Genomic DNA, 23,568 nt, shown 5'->3' with positions numbered 1-23,568 from the left:
CCATTAGGGAGCCTCCCATACCTTGGGACTGTAATGTAGGGCTGGAGGGATTGATGGGCCCACTTTTTTGAGCCAGGTAAAGGGTCAGGCAATATTGACCATGAGATTATCTAATTGGATTTCCAGTTGAATCGAACTATGTTATGAATTGGCTGGTTTAGACCCACTGATAATGATTACAGTCTATTCCATTGGGGGCCCATCAGCTTCTGCAGCTTGTTTGAGAAATGTACCAATCTTAGATCTGTAGTAAATTGACAATATGGGGTATAGAACATATATTTACACTACTACTCCTTGGTAGAGACATCAAGTTCTGATGCCAATTTTGGCACAGCTGTCCTTCAGCTATTGTTCAAAAAGCACCCACCTCCTATCATACAGATTACTACTTCTGAATCACCAAGAGAGGAGTACACTTGGACAAGCACTCGAAGAAGAAATGGTTACGTTAGGGAAACTGTGGTTCTTCAAGATGTGTTGTCCATACGTATTCTGTGACCTGCCCTCTTTCCCCGTTGTTGCAGAGATTACTATCTGAATTGTGTACTGACAAAGGAACTGAGATGTTTGTGAGATGCCCCGAAAACACTGTCTTGAGTGCATGGGGTGCATGTGAACCAAGAATGAAATATATAGGGACAAGATATGTTGAAGAATCACAGTTATGCTAAGTAACCATTTGTCTAATTCACTATTTTTAGTTAACCTCTTTGAATGAGGTGTTTACCATGCAGGCACATGAATGTTAGGTAGAATACTCCATTGAATGTGTTTCCCTGTGGGTGCTCCACTACCTACCCTCTTTTCCTCCCTGCTTCCAGGTTTCCTTGGTGGACTTTGTGGTAGAGAAGGAACTGAGGGAGGTTCACCTGTTAAGTCCTATATAGCCTTGGTGCAGGGCATGAGGATGTATAAGGCGCATGCATGGGCCGAACGGAGATTGATAGTGAAAATCTCCGATCAAAGGCACATGGGGCATATGTGCATCTGAAATGGAGCACCCATATGGGGACACATCTCAAAGAACTACAGTAACTGCAGAAAGTGGGTAACTTTTTTCCCCAGCTTTATGCACATGGTTGGGAACAAGCACAAGAGCAGCTGCCAGTGTTTGTTACTGGAGTAGCTTTAGCTTTTCTTTGATCTTGTTGCAGAGTGCTATGCTGCTAAGACTTTTCAGGTGAAAGATTTTTTTAAAACAATTAGAATAATGAGAAATGCAGTTTAAATGCAAAATCTACTGTTAGACATGGAGACTTCAGAGATGGCATAAGGAGAGCCAGGGCTTAGGCAGAATTAAAGGGTTTAGATGTTTTTTGGCCTAAAATAAAAGGACTCCAATACTTCCAAATCCTTTATTGAACTAAGTTTTTGCTTTTTCTCTTTCAGACCCTATTTGACCAAACCCAAAGATCAATTAAATCACAGCTTCAGACGTTCGTTAAAGAGTAAGTTAATTTTAATTTCAAATAAATTCACCTTAATAAACTACAAGGAAAAATATCTCCACCAAGACCAACTAGGAAGTGAAATCAGCTTCTGAGAGAGGTTGAAGATATTTGGAAATTATCAAGCCCCAGCTTGCATAGCACCTCTTAACCTTGCCAAAAATAACCCAACAGCCCAATAGGGGTTGGACTGGGGTGGAGACATTTTCAGTCATTGGGTGTTTTGTTTTTTTTTAAATCATTACTTTAAATCATTCATTGAGTGTTTGTCAAACTAATCTGAAAATTTGTACTATTGCAACTTTAAAATACTATTTATAACATAACATAAGAACGGCCGTACCGGGTCAGACCAAAGGTCCATCTAGCCCAGTATCTGTCTACCGACAGTGGCCAATGCCAGGTGCCCCAGAGGGAGTGAACCTAACAGGCAATGATCTCTCTCTCTCCTGCCATCCATCTCCATCCTCTGACGAACAGAGGCTAGGGACACCATTCTTACCCATCCTAGCTAATAGCCATTTATGGACTTAGCCACCATGAATTTATCCAGTCCCCTTTTAAACAATGTTATAGTCCTAGCCTTCACAACCTCCTCAGGTAAGGAGTTCCACAGGTTGACTGTGCGCTGTGTGAAGAAGAACTTCCTTTTATTTGTTTTAAACCTGCTGCCTATTAATTTCATTTGGTGACCCCTAGTTCTTGTATTATGGGAATAAGTAAATAACTTTTCCTTATCCACTTTCTCAACATCACTCATGATTTTATATAGCTCTATCATATCCCCCCTTAGTCTTCTCTTTTCCAAGCTGAAGAGTCCTAGCCTCTTTAATCTTTCCTCGTATGGGACCCTCTCTAACCCCCTAATCATTTTAGTTGCCCTTTTCTGAACCTTTTCTAGTGCTAGAATATCTTTTTTGAGGTGAGGAGACCACATCTGTACACAGTATTCGAGATGTGGGCGTACCATGGATTTATATAAGGGCAATAATATATTCTCAGTCTTATTCTCTATCCCCTTTTTAATGATTCCTAACATCCGGTTTGCTTTTTTGACCGCTTCTGCACACTGCGTGGACATCTTCAGAGAACTATCCACAATGACTCCAAGATCTTTTTCCTGACTCGTTGTAGCTAAATTAGCCCCTATCATGTTGTATGTATAGTTGGAGTTATTTTTTCCAATGTGCATTACTTTACATTTATCCACATTAAATTTCATTTGCCATTTTGTTGCCCAATCACTCAGTTTTGTGAGATCTTTTTGAAGTTCTTCACAATCTGCTTTGGTCTTAACTATCTCGAGCAGTTTAGTATCATCTGCAAACTTTGCCACCTCACTGTTTACCCCTTTCTCCAGATCATTTATGAATAAATTGAATAGGATTGGTCCTAGGACTGACCCTTGGGGAACACCACTAGTTACCTCTCTCAATTCTGAGAATTTACCATTAATTCCTACCTTTTGTTCCCTGTCCTTTAACCAGTTCTCAATCCATGAAAGGACCTTCCCTTTTATCCCATGACAGCTTAATTTACGTAAGAGCCTTTGGTGAGGGACCTTGTCAAAGGCTTTCTGGAAATCTAAGTACACTATGTCCACCGGATCCCCCTTGTCCACATGTTTGTTGACCCCTTCAAAGAACTCTAATAGATTAGTAAGACACGATTTCCCTTTACAGAAACCATGTAGACTATTGCTCAACAGTTTGTTTTTCTATGTGTCTGACAATTTTATTCTTAACTATTGTTTTTACTAATTTGCCCGGTACCGACGTTAGACTTACCGGTCTGTAATTGCCGGGATCACCTCTAGAGCCCTTTTTAAATATTGGCATTACATTAGCTAACTTCCAGTCAATGGGTACCGAAGCCGATTTAAAGGACAGGTTACAAACCTTAGTTAATAGTTCCGCAAGTTCACATTTGAGTTCTTTCAGAACTCTTGGGTGAATGCCATCTGGTCCCGGTGACTTGTTAATGTTGAGTTTATCAATTAATTCCAAAACCTCCTCTAGTGACACTTCAATCTGTGACAGTTCCTCAGATTTGTCACCTACAAAAGCCAGCTCAGGTTTGGGAATCTCCCTAACATCCTCAGCCGTGAAGACTGAAGCAAAGAATCCATTTAGTTTCTCCACAATGACTTTATCGTCTTTAAGCGCTCCTTTTGTATTTTGATCGTCAAGGGGCCCCACTGGTTGTTTAGCAGGCTTCCTGCTTCTGATGTACTTAAAAAAAACATTTTGTTATTACCTTTGGAGTTTTTGGCTAGCCGTTCTTCAAACTCCTCTTTGGCTTTTCTTATTACACTCTTGCACTTAAGTTGGCAGTGTTTGTGCTCCTTTCTATTTGCCTCACTAGGATTTGACTTCCACTTTTTAAAGGAAGTCTTTTTATCCCTCACTGCTTCTTTTACATGGTTGGTAAGCCACAGTGGCTCTTTTTTAGTTCTTTTACTGTGTTTCTTAATTTGGGGTATACATTGAAGTTGGGCCTCTATTATGGTGTCTTTAAAAAGGGCCCATGCAACTTGCAGGGATTTCACTTTAGTCACTGTACCTTTTAACTTTTGTCTAACTAACCCCCTCATTTTTGTATAGTTCCCCCTTTTGAAATTAAATGCCACAGTCTTGGGCAGTTGAGGTGTTCTTCCCACCACAGGGATGTTGAATGCTATTGTATTATGGTCACTATTTCCAAGCGGTCCTGCTATAGTTACCTCTTGGACCAGCTCCTGCACTCCACTCAGGATTAAATATAGAGTTGCCTCTCCCCTTGTGGGTTCCCATACCAGCTGCTCCATGAAGCAGTCATTTAAAGTATCGAGAAATTTTATCTCTGCATTTCGTCCTGAAGTGAAATGTTCCCAGTCAAAATGGGGATAATTGAAATCCCCCACTATTATTGGATTCTTAATTTTGATAGCCTCTCTAATTTCTCTTAGCATTTCATCATCACTATTACCGTCCTGGTCAGGTGGTCGATAATAGATCCCTAATGTTATATTTTTACTAGAGCATGATATTTCTATCCATAGAGATTCTATGGAACATGTGGATTCGCTTAAGATTTTACTTCATTTGAATCTACACATTCTTTCACATATAGTGCCACTCCTCCCCCTGCACGACCTGTTCTGTCCTTCCGATATATTTTGTACCCCGGAATGATTGTGTCCCATTGATTGCTCTCAGTCCACCAGATTTCCGTGATGCCTATTATATCAATATCCTCCTTTATCACAAGGCACTCTAGTTCACCCATCTTATTATTTAGACTTCTGGCATTTGTGTACAAGCACTTTAAAAACTTGTCCCTGTTTATTAGCCTGCCTTTTTCTGATGTGCCAGATTCTTTTTTATGTGACTGTTTATCATCTGATCTAGCCCTTGCATTATACTCTTCAGTCCTCTGCTCCTGACTATAACCTGGAGATTCTCTATCATCAGACTCTCCCCTAAGAAAAGTCTGTGTCCGATCCACACGCTCCTCTGCAGCAGTCGGCTTTCCCCCATCTCCTAGTTTAAAAACTGCTCTACAACCTTTTTAATGTTTAGTGCCAGCAATCTGGTTCCACTTTGGTTTAGGTGGAGCCCATCTCTCCTGTATAGGCTCCTCCCATCCCAGAAGTTTCCCCAGTTCCTAATGAACGTGAACCCCTCCTCTCTACACAATCGTCTCATCCACGCATTGAGACTCTGAAGCTCTGCCTGCCTACCTGGCCCTGCGCGTGGAACTGGGAGCATTTATAATTTCAATTATAGCTAATTTTTTTTAATGTCACTACTGGGATGGTATCTTTGAATTTTACGAAACTATAATGGGCAAAAAACAAAAGATTGAAAATAAAGGCCATGATCATACAAACACTTAAACAGATATGTAACTTTACTCACCTGAGTAGTCCCATTGACTTCAGTGGAACTATCAATATGCATATCATGCATCCGACGAAGTGGGTATTCACCCACGAAAGCTTATGGTCCAATACGTCTGTTAGTCTATAAGGTGCCACAGGAGTCTTTGCTGCTTTTACAGATCCAGACTAACACGGCTACCCCTCTGATACTTGACAATGTGTGTAAAGTTAAGCATGAGCCTTAGTATTTGCCATATCAGGAGCTTTTGTATTAAAATTTTCTCTTGTAGGCCCTTATTCTGCAAACAGTTAAGCAGCTCCTTAACTCTGCACCGGGAGTAGTCTCAGTGACTTCAGTGGGACTGTGCTCATAGTGCATAACATTAAGTATGTGCATACGTTTTTGAAGGATTGGGGCCTTAGTGTCATAAAACTTTCACTTTAAAACAGTACTTCAGAACTACCAGCAAAGATTCATATTTAGGCATCTAAGGTTGGGATGTCAAAAGCACCTAAGCCACTTAGGAGCACAAGTCCCATTAACTTCAGACTGCAAAATGTAATGGTAGTGTGTGACCTGGTTGAAGCATTTCAGCTTTCTTGACATTTTGAAGTTTAATACATCAGAAGGTAGTGCTGGTTTCAAACATAGCATGGACTGTTTCCTTACCAATTTTGTGTTTGAGTTTGTGGTGGTATCACAGTAAAGATGTTGAATGAGATCCTGGATTGTCTTTTTCAGGATAGATGAACATTTAATGTGAATTTTAGCAGAAAAAAACTATGTAAAATCTGAAATTCTGCTAACAATTAGGAAACTAAAGAAAATACAAAGCAACTAAACTATGTTTTAAATCAGATTTTTTTTTTTAATCATGATTTTTATCTGCCCTGGGTTTGACTAGATGAACACACCAGTGTCTGCAAGATGTATTCTTTTACATTTCACTCCCTCGCTTGCTCAGAAGAACAGAGCAGCCAGGAAAGTCACACTTCCATCATACTTGTGCTATAACTTGCACCTGATCGAGATATTTAAGGTGGAAAAGGGAAATAATAAAAAGATCAAATATGATACCTATAAATTGAAAAGGTTTAAAATTTGGTGTATTTTTAAATATTTCATGATCAACAAAACGAGCCTTACAAGGATATTGCAATTCATCTCCCCTTTTGTTTAGAGATATTAGAAAATTTAAAGAATCAAAGAAGCAGTTTGAAAAAGTCAGTGAAGAAAAAGAAAATGCACTAGCAAAAAATGCTCAAGTTCAAAGAAATAAACAACATGAAGTAGAGGAGGCCACCAACATTCTCACTGCAACACGAAAATGCTTTCGGCACATAGCTCTGGATTACGTTCTTCAGGTAAGTGTAACAATCAGCGTAGTTTTCTAAAAACATTGTGTTACTCCTGGGGCATTCTGCACCAAAAAAAATTCTGCACACAATATTTTAAAATTCTACAAATTTTGTCAAAATAACACTGCATAATCACACCAGTTTAAATTATTTTGGTAATGTATGTCAAAATACCTGTCAGCAAGTATGTGTGCAACAATACAGACACACACACACATCCCATTTCCCCGCCCCCAAGTAGGGAGTTAAAGAAACCCCTATGACAACCCAGTTCCTGTTTCTCTGTAATGCCATGGCAGGTATGTATTGATCCATGGATGGATACAGACTCTGTGGTCATCAGCAGGGATTGAATCTGAAACCCTCAGCACCGAGGATTAAATTGATTCCTGCCCAGAGTCCCTGCACAACATCTGTGAACCACTTTATAATTAGTACTGAGGCTGCACCTATGGGCTAGACAGTGTACAGATGTAATACAAATGTTCCCTGTCCCGAAGAACTTAGTCTAAGAGGAAAAAATAACTGATTGATTCAATAAATGAGAAGTGTAACATAACAAAGAACAGTATGAGCAGTAGTCACAGCATTCCAGCTGCCTAATCATTATCAAGGGTTTTTTTTTGTTGGCATTATGTCAGAGGAGAGTTTTCAGAAGATGCTTAAGTGAACATAAGTGGTTCATAGTGGTCAATATAGGGGTGAATTTAGTTCCTACCATGTGAGATAAAGGATTACAGTAGAGTTACAGACACCAGAGTTATGAACTGACCAGTCAACCACATATCTCATTTGGAACCGAAAGTATGCAGGCAGGCAGCAAAGACACCTGCCCCTCTCCCTTCCCCCACCCCCCCAAAAAAGCAAGGCAAGGAAACTGTGCTTGTTGCCTTTAAATTAAGATGGTTAAAAGCAGCATTTTTCTTCATAGTAAAGTTTCAAAGCTGTATTAAGTCCATGTCCAGTTGTAAACTTTGAAAGAACCATAATGTTTTGTTCAGAATTACGAACATTTCAGAGTTATGAACACCATCCATTCCTGAAGTGTTCATAACTCTGAGGTTCTACTGTAACTTAGCTGTCAGCAGCAGGCTCTTATTATTTTGGTACAGGCTTAGGAGAAATGATCACATGCATTCAGCCATTTTTGCACATTCTGTATTGGAATTCATGTGCTTTTGGAGTTTGTCTATTCTCGTGTACACTACAGTCCACTTAATAAAACTGCATTTATCGTGAAGGAAACTCCCGAATTTTCCATGTAATCCATCATGTAAACAATTCAAGTTATACATGGACCTTTCTGCTTACAATGAAGCTTTTCTTCTGGGGAAAAAATGACTTCACTATGAAAGGACTCTACTGGAGTGTCTTTGTGGTTATATTTACTTGAGTTTAATTTGTAGTTCAATATTTCTCTGAGTTCTCTTTTACTTTTTTTAATCCAGAAAAGTCTTTTCAAAGTGTGTGTGTGTGTGTTGCAGAAGGCTTTCCAAAGCATTGAATGTGTAGCTTTAAAATACTATGTTTTGTTTACCGCTTCTGTAAAATTATTTTACTTGTTAGCATTAAACAGACATGCCAAGGAAGTGAATTCCACAGTAATGTGTATGTCTCAGTTAAGTGAGGGTTTTGTTGAGAGAATCTTAGTTGTGGCAGGTAATTAAAGCCATTGACCAGAAAGCAAAAAGAGAGAACGAGATGCATGTGAAAAATCAGATATTGCACATAAAATAAGACAAGGGGCATGAATGATACTTTCTTGGATAACCAATGAACACAAGTGGTTAGTGATTTCAGCTAACTTTATAGCATGATTGAGGTGAAGATAAAATGTAATTAGCTTAATGGAATTCTTGCGAACACTTTTAGACTCACCTCTCAGAGGTGGAGACCCAGTCTTCTTACTTGACTTTAAAGTGTCTGACATGTTTTGGCACTACATGAATAGATTTTAAGAACATAACCCATGAGGTTTTTGAAATACTTTTTCAACTAATATTAAAACTTTTGTGAGCAACTTTGGGGAATTCTAACATTGCATGTTTTTCCTCTAACTGTAAACGGTGATGGTAAATACAATTAGTTGTCGTCGTCTCTGTAATATTGAAAAAAAATTGCTATGAAGAGTCACATTTTTGAATTCTGTTTCCCCATATTTTAAGGTTACTTTATTAACAGTTGCACATAACCTGGATTATTGCAGTTTGCGTGAGGATTGGTGAATGAAGCAAGATGTTTGTTTTTTCCTAGATTAATGTTCTTCAAACTAAGAGGAGATCAGAAATCTTAAAATCGGTAAGATCTTTACATTTTATGTGTAAAATCTCTGATTAAATCTCAAATGTTTATTTTCTTATATTTCAGACTGCAATTTGCTACCCTCTGATCAGCGACCTATATAACATGAATTTGTCTGTTTGCGTCCATGTCTCACAACCACCATCACAACTGGCACGCTGGCTGGTGGTAGCAAGAGAGGCTAAGACTGAGTGGGCATGTGAACTACACTCTATCAGTATGCCTGCACTGCAGCTCATGTAGGCACACCCATGCTAACTTTATTTTAGCTAGTGCAGCTAAAAATAGCAGTGAAGACACGATAACTTGGACTTCAGCACAAACTGGACTAATCTGCCCAGAAACCTGGATATGTACTTGTTGTCCTAGTTGCACCAAGATCTACCCACCACATAGCAGAGACTATTTCTAGCTGTGCTAACTAGGTTAAAGTTTGTCCAAGTATGCCCACCTGAACTGCACTTGCAAATCTGATTGCAGTGTAGATACACACTTAATGGTGATCCCTTCACATCAGGGTGGAGGAATATCACTAAGGTTTTTATTGCTATTGTGTATGCTGTACATGTTTTGTAGCAAAACGTGAGTAGTTTGGCCTCCAGTGCTTTCGATAAGGCACCTTTTAGCAAAGCAGCATTCACTTAAAAATAATGAATACTTCTCCCAATCTGTTTTCAAGATTGAGTCTCTCATTTCCTTAAAATGGCACCTTTTTACATGAAGAAAATAGATTGGGACCATTTGACGCTGATGTACATTTTTGCTTCAAATCTCACCTGTCTTTTGAGTGTCAGAAGATACATAACTGGAGACAGTGTCCTTGACTTTGTCCCTTTCACATTCCCCTTTTTTCACGAGATTGTACAATTCACTTAAACTGTGAGAGGTCTGGTCATTATTACAAACCAATCTTTTTCTCTGTGCCTTTGGAATCCTGGATATCTTCCCTTCTTTTTTCTTACAATGTATGAAGACTGCTTGATGGTTTCTTCTCTTGTTTTTGGTGAGTCTTCTTGGAAGTCCCAGGGAAGCAGATTGTGAGCTATTACAGCTGTAATTGTAGAAGTTATGAATCCTTAACTAACAGGTTTTGTACTTTCCAGCTGGTTTTTTAGGTGTTTGAGCTGCATTGTTTAAAATTTTGTTTAAAACTATCTGACTAAAACATGACCTCACCTGTCAATTAGGTTAGCCCATTTATGATAGATTTAACTTGGTGGGATGATTCATTTCCTATTTGACCTTTGTATAGTCCTTTAGACCTGTGCAAAGTGACCACAGAGTGGGTGTAGAACACTACCAAGTCAGAATGGTAGTATTTTGCACCCGCTTTGCACTCGCTTTGTACTCGTGTGTTTCTCCACGAAGTGCAGGGCAGTGGTGAATTAAGCCCTGCACTTCAAGCTTCTTTGCGAGAGTTCATTCAATGTGAGTTATGTATGTAAGATCTGATAACGCTCTATTTAAAACTCCTTTCTAATGTATACTTTTATTCTTTCTTCATTCTAGATGTTATCCTTTATGTATGCTCATCTGACCTTCTTTCATCAAGGCTATGATCTGTTTAGTGAGCTTAGGCCATACATGCATGATCTCGGAGCACAGGTAACGTTACAATACAACTCATGAATTAAAATGCACATACTAATTTGTGTTTGGGAAAACTATTGGGGAGAACTATGTATGTACCAGAGCCACTATACATTTATTCAATAAAAGTGGAAACTATGGGGGATAGCCACCATGAAGGCATATTGTCAGCATAAAAATCATACATTTTAAATACTACTACTAAGTGTTACTAATTAAATGCAAAATAAAAGTTAATACAACATTAAGGCTGCCATAAAAATGAATTTTATATTTCCTTGCATTTTTCAGATTTCCCACAGCAAAATTAATTTGTCCATTTTCCACATATACAGTAAAATCTGTCCCTGTTTTAAGTATGTTCGTGCTGTTCACTCTATACTGTAAAATGTACAAGTTATGCAATGTGTCAGTTAGTATTGCTGCTGGAAACTTAAAAGGGATACTGTCAACTTGAAAATTGTTTAATTTTAATAACGTTTTCAGTGTTGCTGCTGTTAGTGTCGCAACTAAATATAAGGTGGAACAGATTGTGTAACATTTTATGCTAAACAATCAGTTCTACCTTGTATTTAGCTATGACACTCTGAATACCTTTTCCTGACCTGAAAAAAGCTGTGGATAAGCTTGGAAGCTTGTCTTTCACCAACAGAAGTTGGTCCAAGAAAAGATATTGCCGTGACCACCTTGTCTCCCTTATTTGAATAATTGAGGTAAAACTGATTTCAGGTACTGGCTCCTCCTGAAGACTTTTTGTTTGTTTTTTTTACAATTACATTTTCCTATTTTTAAGTATTTCTCTCTCCACTTGTATGAGAGACTCACCCAAGCATGGGAATTGACTACAACTAATTACTAGGGCTGTCAGTTAACCACAGTTAACTCACATGATTAACTCAAAAAATTAATTGTGATTAATCTCACTGTTAAACAATAGAATACCAACTAAAATGTATTAAATATTTTAGATGTTTTCTACATTTTCAAAATATTGATTTCTGTTGCAAAGTGTACAGTGCTCAGTTTATATTTTTATTACAAATATTTGCACTGTAAAAATTATAAACAAAAGAAATACTATTTTTCAATTGACCTCATACAAGTACTGTAGTGTAGCTCTTTATTGTGAAAGTGTGACTTACAAATGTAGAGTTTTTTGTTACATAACTGCACTCAAAAACAAAACAGTCTAAAACTTTAGAGACTTCAAGTCCACTTAGTCCTACTTCTTGTTCAGCCAATCACTAAGATAAACAAGATGAATTGAAAAATACTATTTCTTTTGTTTTTTACAGGGCAAATATTTGTAATAAATATAAAGTGAGCACTGTATACTTTGTATTCTGTTGTATTTGAAAAAGTAGACAACAGCCACAAATATTTAAATAAATGGTATTCTATTATTTAACAGTGCAATTGTGCAATTAATGGCAATTAATTTTTTAATTGCTTGACAGTCCTACTAATTACACAGCGGAAACACTTAAATTGACTATACATAAAGTGCTGCCAAGCGCATAGGGCACACATACTTTAAACTTAACTACAGTAGGTGGTTTGTGGTTTGGAGTGTGTCCATGTGTACATGCATGTTTGTGGTTGCAAATTACTACTGTAGATGCATTGCACTGGTATAAAAAGTGATTTGCAGCAGTGTGGCTTCATATCATTTCAGACATCTACACTAGGGGTTTGCAGATGTGCAGCTGTGGTAATATGGGAAAAAGTATAAGAACAGATATTTCTACAGATATTTTCCTTGATCTCTTATTAGGGTTGTCTTGTGTATTGCTTTAGTAGGTTAAAGGTTCAGATAAGTGTGAGACCTTTTTTAGGTATCTGTGTGCCTTTTAACCTCCATTTTCTTACTCTTTGATTTTTGATTCTGCAGCTTCAGTGTTATAATGTAGGTCTTTGCATATAATTTTCTTTTTCTTTAAAAGAAAAATAGAAGAAATGTCTTTCCTTCATAGTAACTTTAGATTTTCCCAGTGAGGCTTTGATGTTTCCAAATCACTTAAGTTTTCTCCCTCCCCTCCCCTCGTTTCCCCTTACCCCCATTAACTTGTTTTGTAACATATGAATCTCGGAATGCCTACAACAGATTAGAAATGCAACAGATTGTGGCAAGACCCTAAAATTATGCCATTTGCTATTTCCCCCCCATCTGTACTTTTCTTCTGTCTATTATGTTAAGATCATGTCTTTTTTTTGCTGCAAAGAATGTGCTTGTTTAGTTTCCATGAGAGAGTTACAATTGTTATATAATTTGTACTCATAGCAGCCCCTATATTTGACAGGTTAGAAAAAAGGTATATTGTAGTATTCCAGAATGGGCAGGGATTCATTAGACTCTACAGAAAACTTTAGCAGATACCTGCTGATCATGCTCATAAGTGAATTTTCAGTTGCTTGTAACCAATTTGGTTGTGGATGAATTTGAAAATGGCTACTATTTACAGAAGCAGCAAAGAATCCTGTGGCACCTTATAGACTAACAGACGTTTTGCAGCATGAGCTTTCGTGGGTGAATACCCACTTCTTCAGATGCATCTGAAGAAGTGGGTATTCACCCACGAAAGCTCATGCTGCAAAACGTCTGTTAGTCTATAAGGTGCCACAGGATTCTTTGCTGCTTCTACAGAACCAGACTAACACGGCTACCCCTCTGATACTATTTACAGGTTGACTTCTGAAGTTCGGCTGATTTTAGCTATCTCTACAGAAGTAGCATGGCATTAATGTTTTCAGTGAGAAAACCATATTCCTTTCATAACTCAAATGTGCGACATGATTTTTCTCAAGCTTTCAGCAATAGCATCATCCTTCAGTTGAAAGCAGGGATGGGAAATGTCAGTCCAGAAGAGACTAGTTCAGATTTTGAGTGGGAGACCTTAACCAGTGTGTGCTGCCTGGGGCTCAGTGTGTGCCCTCCATTCCTTCTTCTGCCACATGCCAGGGTCCCGCAATTTCCCTCTGCCAGGGAATCTGTGCGCTCTCCATTTGCCTCTAGCTCCCATATCAGGGTTCCCCATTCTTCCCCATGCTACTGGCTCTGTGTGTGCCCCTTCCCTCCTGCCCCATACCATGGTCCCCCTAATACCCAGAGCTCCTGGTGAGGGGGAATCCCCTATTCCTTTTCCCCCGTTCCAGAGTGCCCCACCATGCCTACCCCTTTACTCCTTTCCTTTGTATGCCAGGGACTCTGTCTGCTTCCCATTTCCTCTGCATCTCACAGCAGGTTTCTCCATTAGCATGTCAGGGGTCTGTGTCTATCTTCTTTTCCTTCCTCAAAGTACAGCCCCACCCCGGGGGGGGCAGGCAGGAGGCTAGGAGGAAGGCAAGAATGAAGCCTCCTTCTCTCTCCTATCCTTCTGGCTGCCTCTGCTGACTGACATCTGTCCCATGGCTCCCAGCAGGGAGAGCAGCTATTTCTTCTCTCTCTCAGGATGTAAGTCCTTCAGAGTGTCAATATGTTAACACTATCCCTGCTCATCCTCCCAATAGAATTTATGCTGGAAGATGTGAATGGGTGTCATTTACTAGTTGGAGCTGTAGACGATTTCAGAGGTGCTTAGAGCTGTGGCTTTGCTAATCAGGTGGCAGGGGCGGGGCTCATTGTACCCCCTGCTTTCGGTTTTCTGAATCCCCCCACCCAAATCAATAGGGCTCTACCATTTGAGGCCTGAACACTCCCTGAAATTTTGAAATAGATCAGATATGGTATTCAGATGTCATGTTCTAGCCAAACAAATGCTCTTGAGTTGAGCATAAGGTCTTTGCAAACTCAAACAGTGATATGAAAGGATTCAGCTGCAAAAAATCAACTTAGAAAATGATTGTCCCTTTTTTGAACAAATAAGAATGGCCATACTGGGTCAGACCAAAGGTCCATCAAGCCCAGTATCCTGTTCTCTGACAGTGGCCAATGACAGGTGCCCCAAAGGGAATGAACAGACAGGTTATCATCAAGTGATCCATGCCCTGTCACTCAATCCCAGCTTCTGGCAAACAGAGGCTAGGGACACTATCCCTGCCCCTCCTGGCTAGTAGGTCCATCAATGGCTATCTTCCATGAATCTATCTAGCTCTCTTTTGAACCCCATTATAGTATTGGCTTTCATAACACCCTCTGGGAAGGAGTTCCAGAGGTTGACAGTGCGTTGCATGAAAAAATACTTTCTGTGTTTTAAACCTGCTACCTATTAATTTCATTTGGTGGCCCCTTGTTCTTGTATTATGAGAAGGAGTAAATAACACTTCCTGATTTACTTTCTCTATACCACTCATGATTTTATAGCCCTCTATCATATCCCCCCTTAGTCGCCTGTGATTGGTTCCCCCTAGAGTGCCATCTGGAGCGGGGGTACCACTGAGCCCTCTGACCCACCAGCCTGGGCTCCCTCTCACACTGTGCTGTTGTGACAAGTTGCAAAGCCCTCCAAGCTTGCACTTTCACCAGCATTCACACAGGTAGGGGCACACCCAGCTGCAGTTACATGCAGGCTCTGTAACCACCAGCTCCCAGCCTAGGACCCCAGAGCAGTATGTCCTGCCCTGGTCAAATCATAACTTCTTTATTTGCATTAATGTTCAGTGATCTTGTAACAATGATTGGGGCTGAGGGAAGTATAATATTGTTTGGGGTAAAAGGACCAAATTACTGTACTTAATTTTTATGTTGAAAAAGTCTAAAGTCTACAAGAGTATACAAAATATTATACCACACACTGTATCGTACCAAAGGATCGGTCAACGAGCTTCCATCTCCACCTCATCAGAATACTTTTTAACCAATCATATATTCATAGATCTCTCGCAAGTAATTCTGGGTAAAAGCACTGACGTCAGTCACACTATTATCATAGTTTTACTGATATTTTATTACACGATAGGTTTTACATAGTGATATTTGAATGTTCTCAAGACATTTGAATGTTTATTTTTTTTAGAAATATCTCCTGTGTGCCACATTTTCTGCAATAATCGCTATTTTTACAACATCTTGGAAGCTGCAAACAAGCTGAATAGCAATAGAACCTTGCCCCATTTAATGCTATTTCAGGGAGCACATGGGAGCTCTCAATTTTAAAAAAGCCCAGGTGGGGCTGTCGTCATCTTCTTTTTAGAGGGGAAAGTCACCAACCTCCCCTTCTGTCTGGCATTCTCTGCTAATGCTACTGCTGCTGAACGGACCAGTCAGCCAGCAAGAGCAGCTAAAGCATGAGTCATTCCTTTCTTCAGAGGCTGAACATGTCATCAATGCAGTGTACCAGTCGCATATCCCTGGCACCATACTATTCTTGGAAACGTTTTCCTTAGACCCTAAAGGAAATGTACACCTATCAAAGAGGTTTTGTGTCAGGAAAACTTGTCCTGTTAATTCAGAATGGTAGTAAAATGTTTTAAACAGGACTTTAGTTGATAGTAAAGGTAAAGCTCTCTGATCAAGGAAGTGACTTTCCTGTGTATAAGACAAGTCATGCAATGTCTAGACATCATGTATTTTTTCTAATATGCATTACAAAGTCTAAAGAGCCAAATTCATTTTTCTCTTTACAGCTGGATCGGTTGGGTGTAGATGCTGCAAAGGAGAGGAGAGAGATGGAGCAAAAGCACTCAACTATTCAACAAAAGGTACTTAAAGGAATGTAAAATAGAGAGAAGCTGTACGCACATTTTATACATCTGCTTGGTATGTTTCAGCAACAGAGCATCACTGCATTAGAACTGCCAGAAAGTGTCCTTGCAGTGCAGTGAAATAGAATTACAGGTAATTAAATGGAGAGGTGGTTTGCAGACATTCGGATTGCGTTACCAAACAAGGTCACAATATTTCTGTGTGCTAACTAAAATATCAATTTCATTGTTCTACTGAATGAGTATATTCAAATGCTGAGAAATCTGACTCTGAATATGGTACCTTGGAGTCTTCATTGCCATAAAGTTAACTTTTTGCTTGCTGTAATTGTTGTTCAGTATATAGCTACAGAAAGGGCATTCTCCATAGGCCTTGTAGATGTATGTTCTGTTTACTTTCTTCCTGAATTGGGGCCAAATATGATAGTGTTTTGAAGTTGAGAGTATCTGCCACCTTGTAGACAAACAGTTAAAGAAAATCTATGGAGAAGCTTTGCTTGTATTTCTTATTAAAATGTATATGAATGTGAAAGCTAAACGCTAACTGAAAGTTCGTTAATGGAAAATTTGAATATGTACTAACTGGTGCTATTGCATGTTGGGAAAATTGCAGCCGTTTCAAATGGAACAAAACATCTTCAGTGGCATGGATAGTTATAAAGATCTGGGTCAATATTAATTTTGCTATTGTAATACTAGAATTTCATAAGAAAATTCAGCAGCAAAATGAAGTTGGGAATAGGATGGAAGTTCTATTTTGGGGAAAAGCTATAGTTGGAAAGTAATAGGCTCTTCAAGAACAGCAGCACCTGGTGCAAGATTAAGACCTCTCTTGGTACATACTATCAATTGACCACTGAAGGAGTAAGTTACGTGACTTGTTACTATGAGCTATAATAATTGCTGTAGGCCCATTGTCCTTACTTGTTTTGTTTTTTTCCTTAAATGCTGCATAAGGCTGCATTGCAGGTAAATGATTTCTAATAAGCTGAGTGGTTACTATGGAGCTTTTATAAAGAAATGCAGTACTTACGGAAACCTGATCAGTTAGAACTTCAAAAACACTTATTGGATCTTACTTCTTGTTGCTGTTCAACTATTGCACTTGAGTTAGGTTAGCAAACTATATGAAAATATTTTAATTCATCAAGTCATCTGTAATTGTTTTCTTAATAATGTTACACCATTTACACGGACTCCCAGTGCATTTACAGATGCCATTCATGCTGTTGTTTTTGCTCTAAAAAGCTCTAGGGTTTAAGACATATGCTCCTCAGCTCACAAGTCAAGATCACCTCATGTGCTACGATGATAGTGCCTAAATTCATAATTCTGGGGCTTGAAGGAAGACTGTTTTTGGTGGAAAGCCCTTACCTTGAACAACAGCTTCTAAAATTGCTTTCCTTGTCTCTCTTCTCTTCAGATCCTTCCACTTGCCTATGTACCAGGTTTAAGCTGCTTGCATCGCAGGGCCTTCACAGCTCTCAGCTGGCCTAAAGCCTAGATCTTGTTTCTTATGTCATCTCATTTCCCTGTCACTTGGTCTAGAATGCCAGCCCCTTGCTGTCCCATTTCTTTCTTTCTCTCATTCCCATCACCCTACCATCTTCCATGCTGCCCCATAAGCATGAGCCCTCAGTGTTGGCAAGCCAAGCACTCCCCTCCTCCCACCAGTCTTCACATCCCTCCTAAAGGTTCATTTATTCCCACAAAGACTAACCTTCAATAAAAAGTGTGTGTGTACATATAATTCAAAGTTTTAACTTGACACCTTATCTAGGTCTTCCAGTGTGCCTGTATATTCTTCTTTGAGTACTTGCTCATGGCCATTCACGTTGCGTGCGTGCCATTTGCACCGTTGTTGGAGATTTTTCTCTCAGTGGTATCCGTTGGGCCGGCTCTAGCACCCTCTGGTGCTGCACGCTAAAGCACTAGTATAAGGGGCCCCACAGACCCCACTCCCTCTCCGTTCCTTCTTACCATCTGTGATGGTTACTGGAACAACCCCTCTTGCTTCAGCAAGGCGTCTTTCAGTGGTTTCTTCTGTATCCTAGTTTATTAATCTTAGTCTAGTTGTAGCATGAATATTGTAAATAACACTAGTGTAGATAGTTAGAACCTCTCCTGTGGCATGCCTATGGCTGTGAGCGACCCACATTCCAGTTGTCTGAAGTGTCTGGGAGTGGCTCACGTACAAGAGCACTGTCAAATTCGTTGGGAATTTAAGCCTTGTACGAAGAAAGACAAAGAGGCTAGATCGAGGTCTATCCTAATAGAAGCTGCTCTTAGACTGGCTTTGGAGCCAAGCTACTTGGGCCTCGGTGCAAAGCATTCCTCCAGCACCGCACGTATCCTGGTACCATTCTTCATCTCTGGTGCTGAGGAAGAAACACAAAAAGCAATGATCAGAGAGAGGGCGCTTGCTGGTGCCAAAGAAAGGCAAGCAAGGGGAAGGTGGTAGAGTGCAACCCATGCTGGACCACTCCACCCCTTCCTTCCACCCCCCCCCCGGGTCTTGTGGTGGCACCATTGACTCCCCCCAGAATGTTGTCTGCTGCGGGGCCCCTTGCTGATGCCAAGAAGTCATTGTGGCACCAGTGGAATCATGGTGCCTTCAACCCCGGAGGCCTTTGCATCAGCCAAGGACTTATTACTCCTGGTACCACCGACTCCAATGGTACAACCACCAGCTCTGATGAGCATGAGCAGGAGAGAGCATGGTGCTCCGAGCTCCTTCCTGGCACTGGGACCTTTGATACCTTCCAGGGGCAAACTGACCCTATTTTCTTCTATGAGGTCATCCCCAGTCCAGCACTGGTTGCCAGACCCTCAACACCGATTGGTGGAAGTGAGGGTTACCGCTCCCCTGTGGTCACCTCAGGTCTCCTCCTCACCGGAGTCCAAGGTGGAGCCCTACACCCATCCTAAGAACTGCCACTGGTACCCATCTTATGTGCCACTGGACCCTGGTGAGGTTCTCCTTGCTGGTACCTGGCCAGGTGGACAGAGGGTTTTCTTTGGTACTAGGTCTGTCTCCTCACCAGTTCTACTCGGTTGGTTCTGAGAGGAGGGCTTCTGCACCACTCCATTCAGCACTGAACCCAGTACTGACACGGGACATGGCCCCCATTGAGGTAGTTGAGGCTGAAGAAGAGGAAGTAGTCCCCCCACCCCGATACAGGCCTCTTCCTCCTCCTCCTCCTCCTCCCATCTCTGCTGAAAGATGACTTTATATCCTATCAGGAGCTTCTAAAGAGCATAGCAGCTATCCTGGGGCTGGAGCTCGAGGAGTTTTAAGGAATCATCTCACAGCTTCATTGACATTCTGGCTGCAGCAACACCATATAAGGGGGCCCTATCCATTAATGAGGCTGTAATGAGTCCAGTCAGAGCCCTGTGGCAGACCCCGTCTTCTCTCCCTCCCACTTCAAAGAGCGTAGAGAAGAAATACTGCGTTCCAGCCAAAGGGTATAAGTACCTATACTCTCACCCACCTCCTGGGTCCCTAATTTATTGACGGCCAATGAGAGGACTAGACAGGGCCAAGCAAGTGCTACCCCCAAGCAGAAGGACACACAAACTCAATCTGTTTGGGAGAAACATTTATTCGCCAGGTGGACTACAGCTATGCATCTTGATCCAAGAAGCCCTGCTGGGGAGATGCAAAATTACAACTTGTGGGTCTCCATCCAGATGTAAAGACTCCGTGCCTTAGGACTCAAGGCAGGAATCCTCTGCCCTCTTCTAAGAGGGAAAGAAGGTTGCCAGAGCCTCTCCAGGCAGCCCTGGATGCAGCTGACACGGCGGCCAGGCCCGTGGCCTTTGCAGTGGCTATGAGGCAGTGTTCTTGCCTGGAGTCTTTAGGGCTACCTCAGGAGGTCCAGCAGTTGATTCAGGACCTCCCTTTCGAAGGCTCATTGTTTTTGGAGCAAATGGACACAAAGCTCCAAGGCCTGAAGGACTCAAGGGCTACCCTCAGGTCCCTGGGCTTCTGTGCTCCAGCCCCTTTGAGGAAACACTTCAGGCCTCAGTAGCCAGCCCATTTTTTGGGCTCTGCCACCAAGACAGGACCTGCTCAAAAGAAGCAGCAGCGGTTACAAGCACAATCAACTGCTTCCATCTACCTCAGCCTCAATGCAGGGGTCGCATAGGTACTCCGGGCAGGCCCAAGCAGGCCTTTGGAAGGTGAACCCGAGGGCACTATGCCAGTTCCTGCTTTGGATCCTGCCCCCCTTTGTTTCTGGACCAACTTTCCCACTTCAGCCTGGTGTGGTCCCACGTCACATCAGACCACTGGGTGCTAAATACAGTGGTGGGTGGTTATACCCTTCAGTTTTCATCCACCTCTCCCTTCCACTGCCCATCCCTGTTCCTCTTCAGGGACCCTTATCACAAACAACTCCTAGCCTTATGGGTGAGGACTGTGGAAGAGGTACCTCAAAAATTGTGAAGGAAAGGGTTTTACTCCCAAAATGTCTTAATCTCAAAGAGCAAGGGGGTCCTTGCTCCTATCTTGAACCTGCATCACCTCAAGTCAATTATCTCAAGAAACTGACGTTCCACATTGTCTCCCTAGCCTCCATCATCCCATCCTTGGATCCAGGGGACTGGTACACAGCCCTTGACTTGAAGGATGCTTACTTTTATATTTCCATCTTCTGTGGCCACAGAAGATTCCTCAGGGTTATAGTAAACCCAGACTCACTATCAATTCACTGCTTTCTCTTTTGGCCTGTCCACGGCCCCCGGGTTTTTACGAAATGTGTGGCAGTGGTAGTGGCCTTCCTCAGACTGGCTGATCAAAGGCCAAGTAAAGAGCAGCATCAGCCTGGGCCAAGCCACCTTCCGAGTACTGAGCCTGTTGATAAAGGAAGAAAAGTCATTCCAGTACAGAGAATAGTGTTTATTGGGGCAGTGTTCGACTTGACCAGGACAGAGCCTTTCTTCCAGAGGCTCAATTTCAGACAATGTTGGACCTGATATCCAAGGTTGTGGCCCATCCAATCACAACAGCCCGCATTTGCCTCATGCTCCCGGGACACGTGTGCTGTACCACAAGTGCATGTGATCAAGGCTGGGCCTCAGAGCCTGCAAGCGTGGTTAGCTTCAGTGTACTCACCAAACAGACACCGCTTGGACTCGGTGCTCACTGTTCCAGCCCTGGTCCTCGCCTCCCTCGACTGGTGGAAGAGCCCTCGTTCGGCGATAGTGGGTGTCCCCTTTGTTGCCCCCCAGCCGTCACTGACAATAGTGTCAGATTCTTCATACCTAGGTTGGAGAGCACACTTGATTACCTCAGGACACAGGGCCTGTGGTCCCAGGAAGAACTCTCCTAGCAGATAAACATCAGAGAGCTCAGAGCGGTCTGCTTAGCTTGCCAAGGGTTTCTTCCCCAAATCACAGGCCATGTAGTACGAGTGCTGATGGACAAACCCTCAGCCATATTCTACAACAAGCAGGGAGGAGCACACTTCTCCGCCTTGAGTCAGGAGGCCATCCCTCTATGGGGCTTCTGCATGAAGCACTCCATTCATCTCAAGGCCTTCCAGGAGGCAGGAGTGCCCTGACAGATAATCTCAGCATATCTTTTTCTCTTCACCATGAGTGGTCCTTTCACCCAGAGGTCATGAGATTCATCTTCCAAAGGACAATGTTCAACTGTGCCCCCCCCATATGGCCTCCTGCCAAAGGTGGTCTCGCAGTTCCATAGCAACCAAGCCATTTTCCTGCCAGTCGTCTTCCCAAAGCTGCACAAGAATTCAGAAGAGTGGCAGCTTCACTCATGGGATGTTAGTCGTGCCCTTGCCTTCTGCATCGAGAGGGCACAACCGTTTTCCCAGATCCACGCGACTGTGGCAATAGTAGACAGGATGAAAGGACAACCAGTTTCACCAAGAGAATCTCATCCTGGATAATCTCCTGCATTTGGTCATGCTATGAGCAGGTGAATGTTCCACCGCCTGCCATCTTGACCGCTCGTTTCACAAGAGCTCAGGCCTCTTCAGCAGTCTTTCTGGACCATGTTCCAATACAAGATGTCTGCAGTGCTGCAATCTGGTCGTCAGTGCATACTTTCTCATCCCGCTACGCCATCACCCAGCAGGCTCGAGATGACGCCAGGTTTGGGAGAGCAGTGTTGAAGTATGCATGTCCATGAACTCGGAGCCCACTTACTTGGGTATTGCTTGAGAGTCACCTAATGTGGAATGGACATGAGCAAGCACTTGAAGAAAAAATGGTTACTAACCTTTTGTAACTGTTCTTAGATATGTATTGCTCATGTCCATTCCCCAACCCACCCTCTTACCCCCTGTCACTGAGGGAAACATCTCAGACAGTAGTGCACACGGTGTGCACACACCTAACGTGGACTGACAAGAGCACCATATCTCTAAGAAAACAGTTACAGAAGGTCAGTAACCGTTTTTTGTGTAGATGGCAAGCTCTTCAGGGACAGGACTGTTTGTGTATATAATAATCATAACTCATTTCTCAACTGCTTCGACAAAGACTTGGTTTGTTCTTGTTGAAAGGTGTATTTTTTAATTTTGGCTTTTCCTGAGAGGTTGATGTAAAAGTGGTGGGGCTGGGTTAGATGTGTTGGATAGTCTGATTTTTCTTTAGGTAAGATGATCTCCATTTGTTATGGTTTAATTTATGTCTGCAGTATATACATGAACCTGACAAGGATGCTAGAAGCAATCCATACATTTAAAAAAACAGTAAATGAAGTTTTCTCTCATATGCTTGGATACATGGTAGTTGGTGGAATAAGATGGCAACATCAGGTATGTTCTAGGACTCGTATTTCCATCTGCACATTTATAGCAAAAAAAGTATTTTAGCTGCCAAAAGAGAATAGGCAGCCTTCAGTGAATAGTATTCAGTCTAATGCGAGACTGCCAGAGCTCTTGTTTTCGTAGAAGTCTGATGCAGCCAGGTGTTGCAGCAACAACTTGTTGAGTTATTAAATAACTTTTGGACTCACTAAGTTAATCCCTTTCTCTCAAAGCCGTAATAACTTTTTGTTTTGTAACATAGTTTGTATGATGCTGTCAACACAGCAATAATATGGAACATATGGTTTTTACTGTATTCAAAGTGTTTTTCATTGTATTCAAACACTATTCTTTCATGTAAAAAGTAAATGCCTAGAATAATGCTCAGGAGGGAGATGGAGTGAGGGTGGATGGATGAGAAAAGTATCATAGCAGTCTCCTCCAGCCAAGGTGAGGAGCCAGATGCTGCCATGTCTATGAATCAGGAGTGGTTGGGTCATTACACTAATTGAATCTATTTCCCTATGTTAAGTTCTCCTCACACCTTCTATGGGCCATCTTAATTATCACTTCAAAAGTTTTTTTT

General features: G+C 41.5%; 1 protein-coding gene across 1 annotated transcript in view; it reads left to right on the top strand.

Moving 5' to 3' along the window:
* The window catches only part of ACAP2 (ArfGAP with coiled-coil, ankyrin repeat and PH domains 2), a 122,189-nt gene that overhangs the window by 42,507 nt on the left and 56,114 nt on the right, over positions 1-23,568 (top strand). The window contains exons 5-9 of the mRNA XM_045030060.1: positions 1,393-1,451; positions 6,495-6,678; positions 8,926-8,970; positions 10,483-10,578; positions 16,126-16,200. Of these exons, the coding sequence (XP_044885995.1) occupies positions 1,393-1,451; positions 6,495-6,678; positions 8,926-8,970; positions 10,483-10,578; positions 16,126-16,200 (459 nt within the window). The remainder of the gene's footprint in view (positions 1-1,392; positions 1,452-6,494; positions 6,679-8,925; positions 8,971-10,482; positions 10,579-16,125; positions 16,201-23,568) is intronic.

The sequence above is a fragment of the Mauremys mutica genome, chromosome 9 (genome assembly GCF_020497125.1).
Source record: "Mauremys mutica isolate MM-2020 ecotype Southern chromosome 9, ASM2049712v1, whole genome shotgun sequence".
Taxonomy (NCBI): domain Eukaryota; kingdom Metazoa; phylum Chordata; order Testudines; family Geoemydidae; genus Mauremys; species Mauremys mutica.
This window is presented reverse-complemented; position numbering and strand designations above follow the sequence as displayed.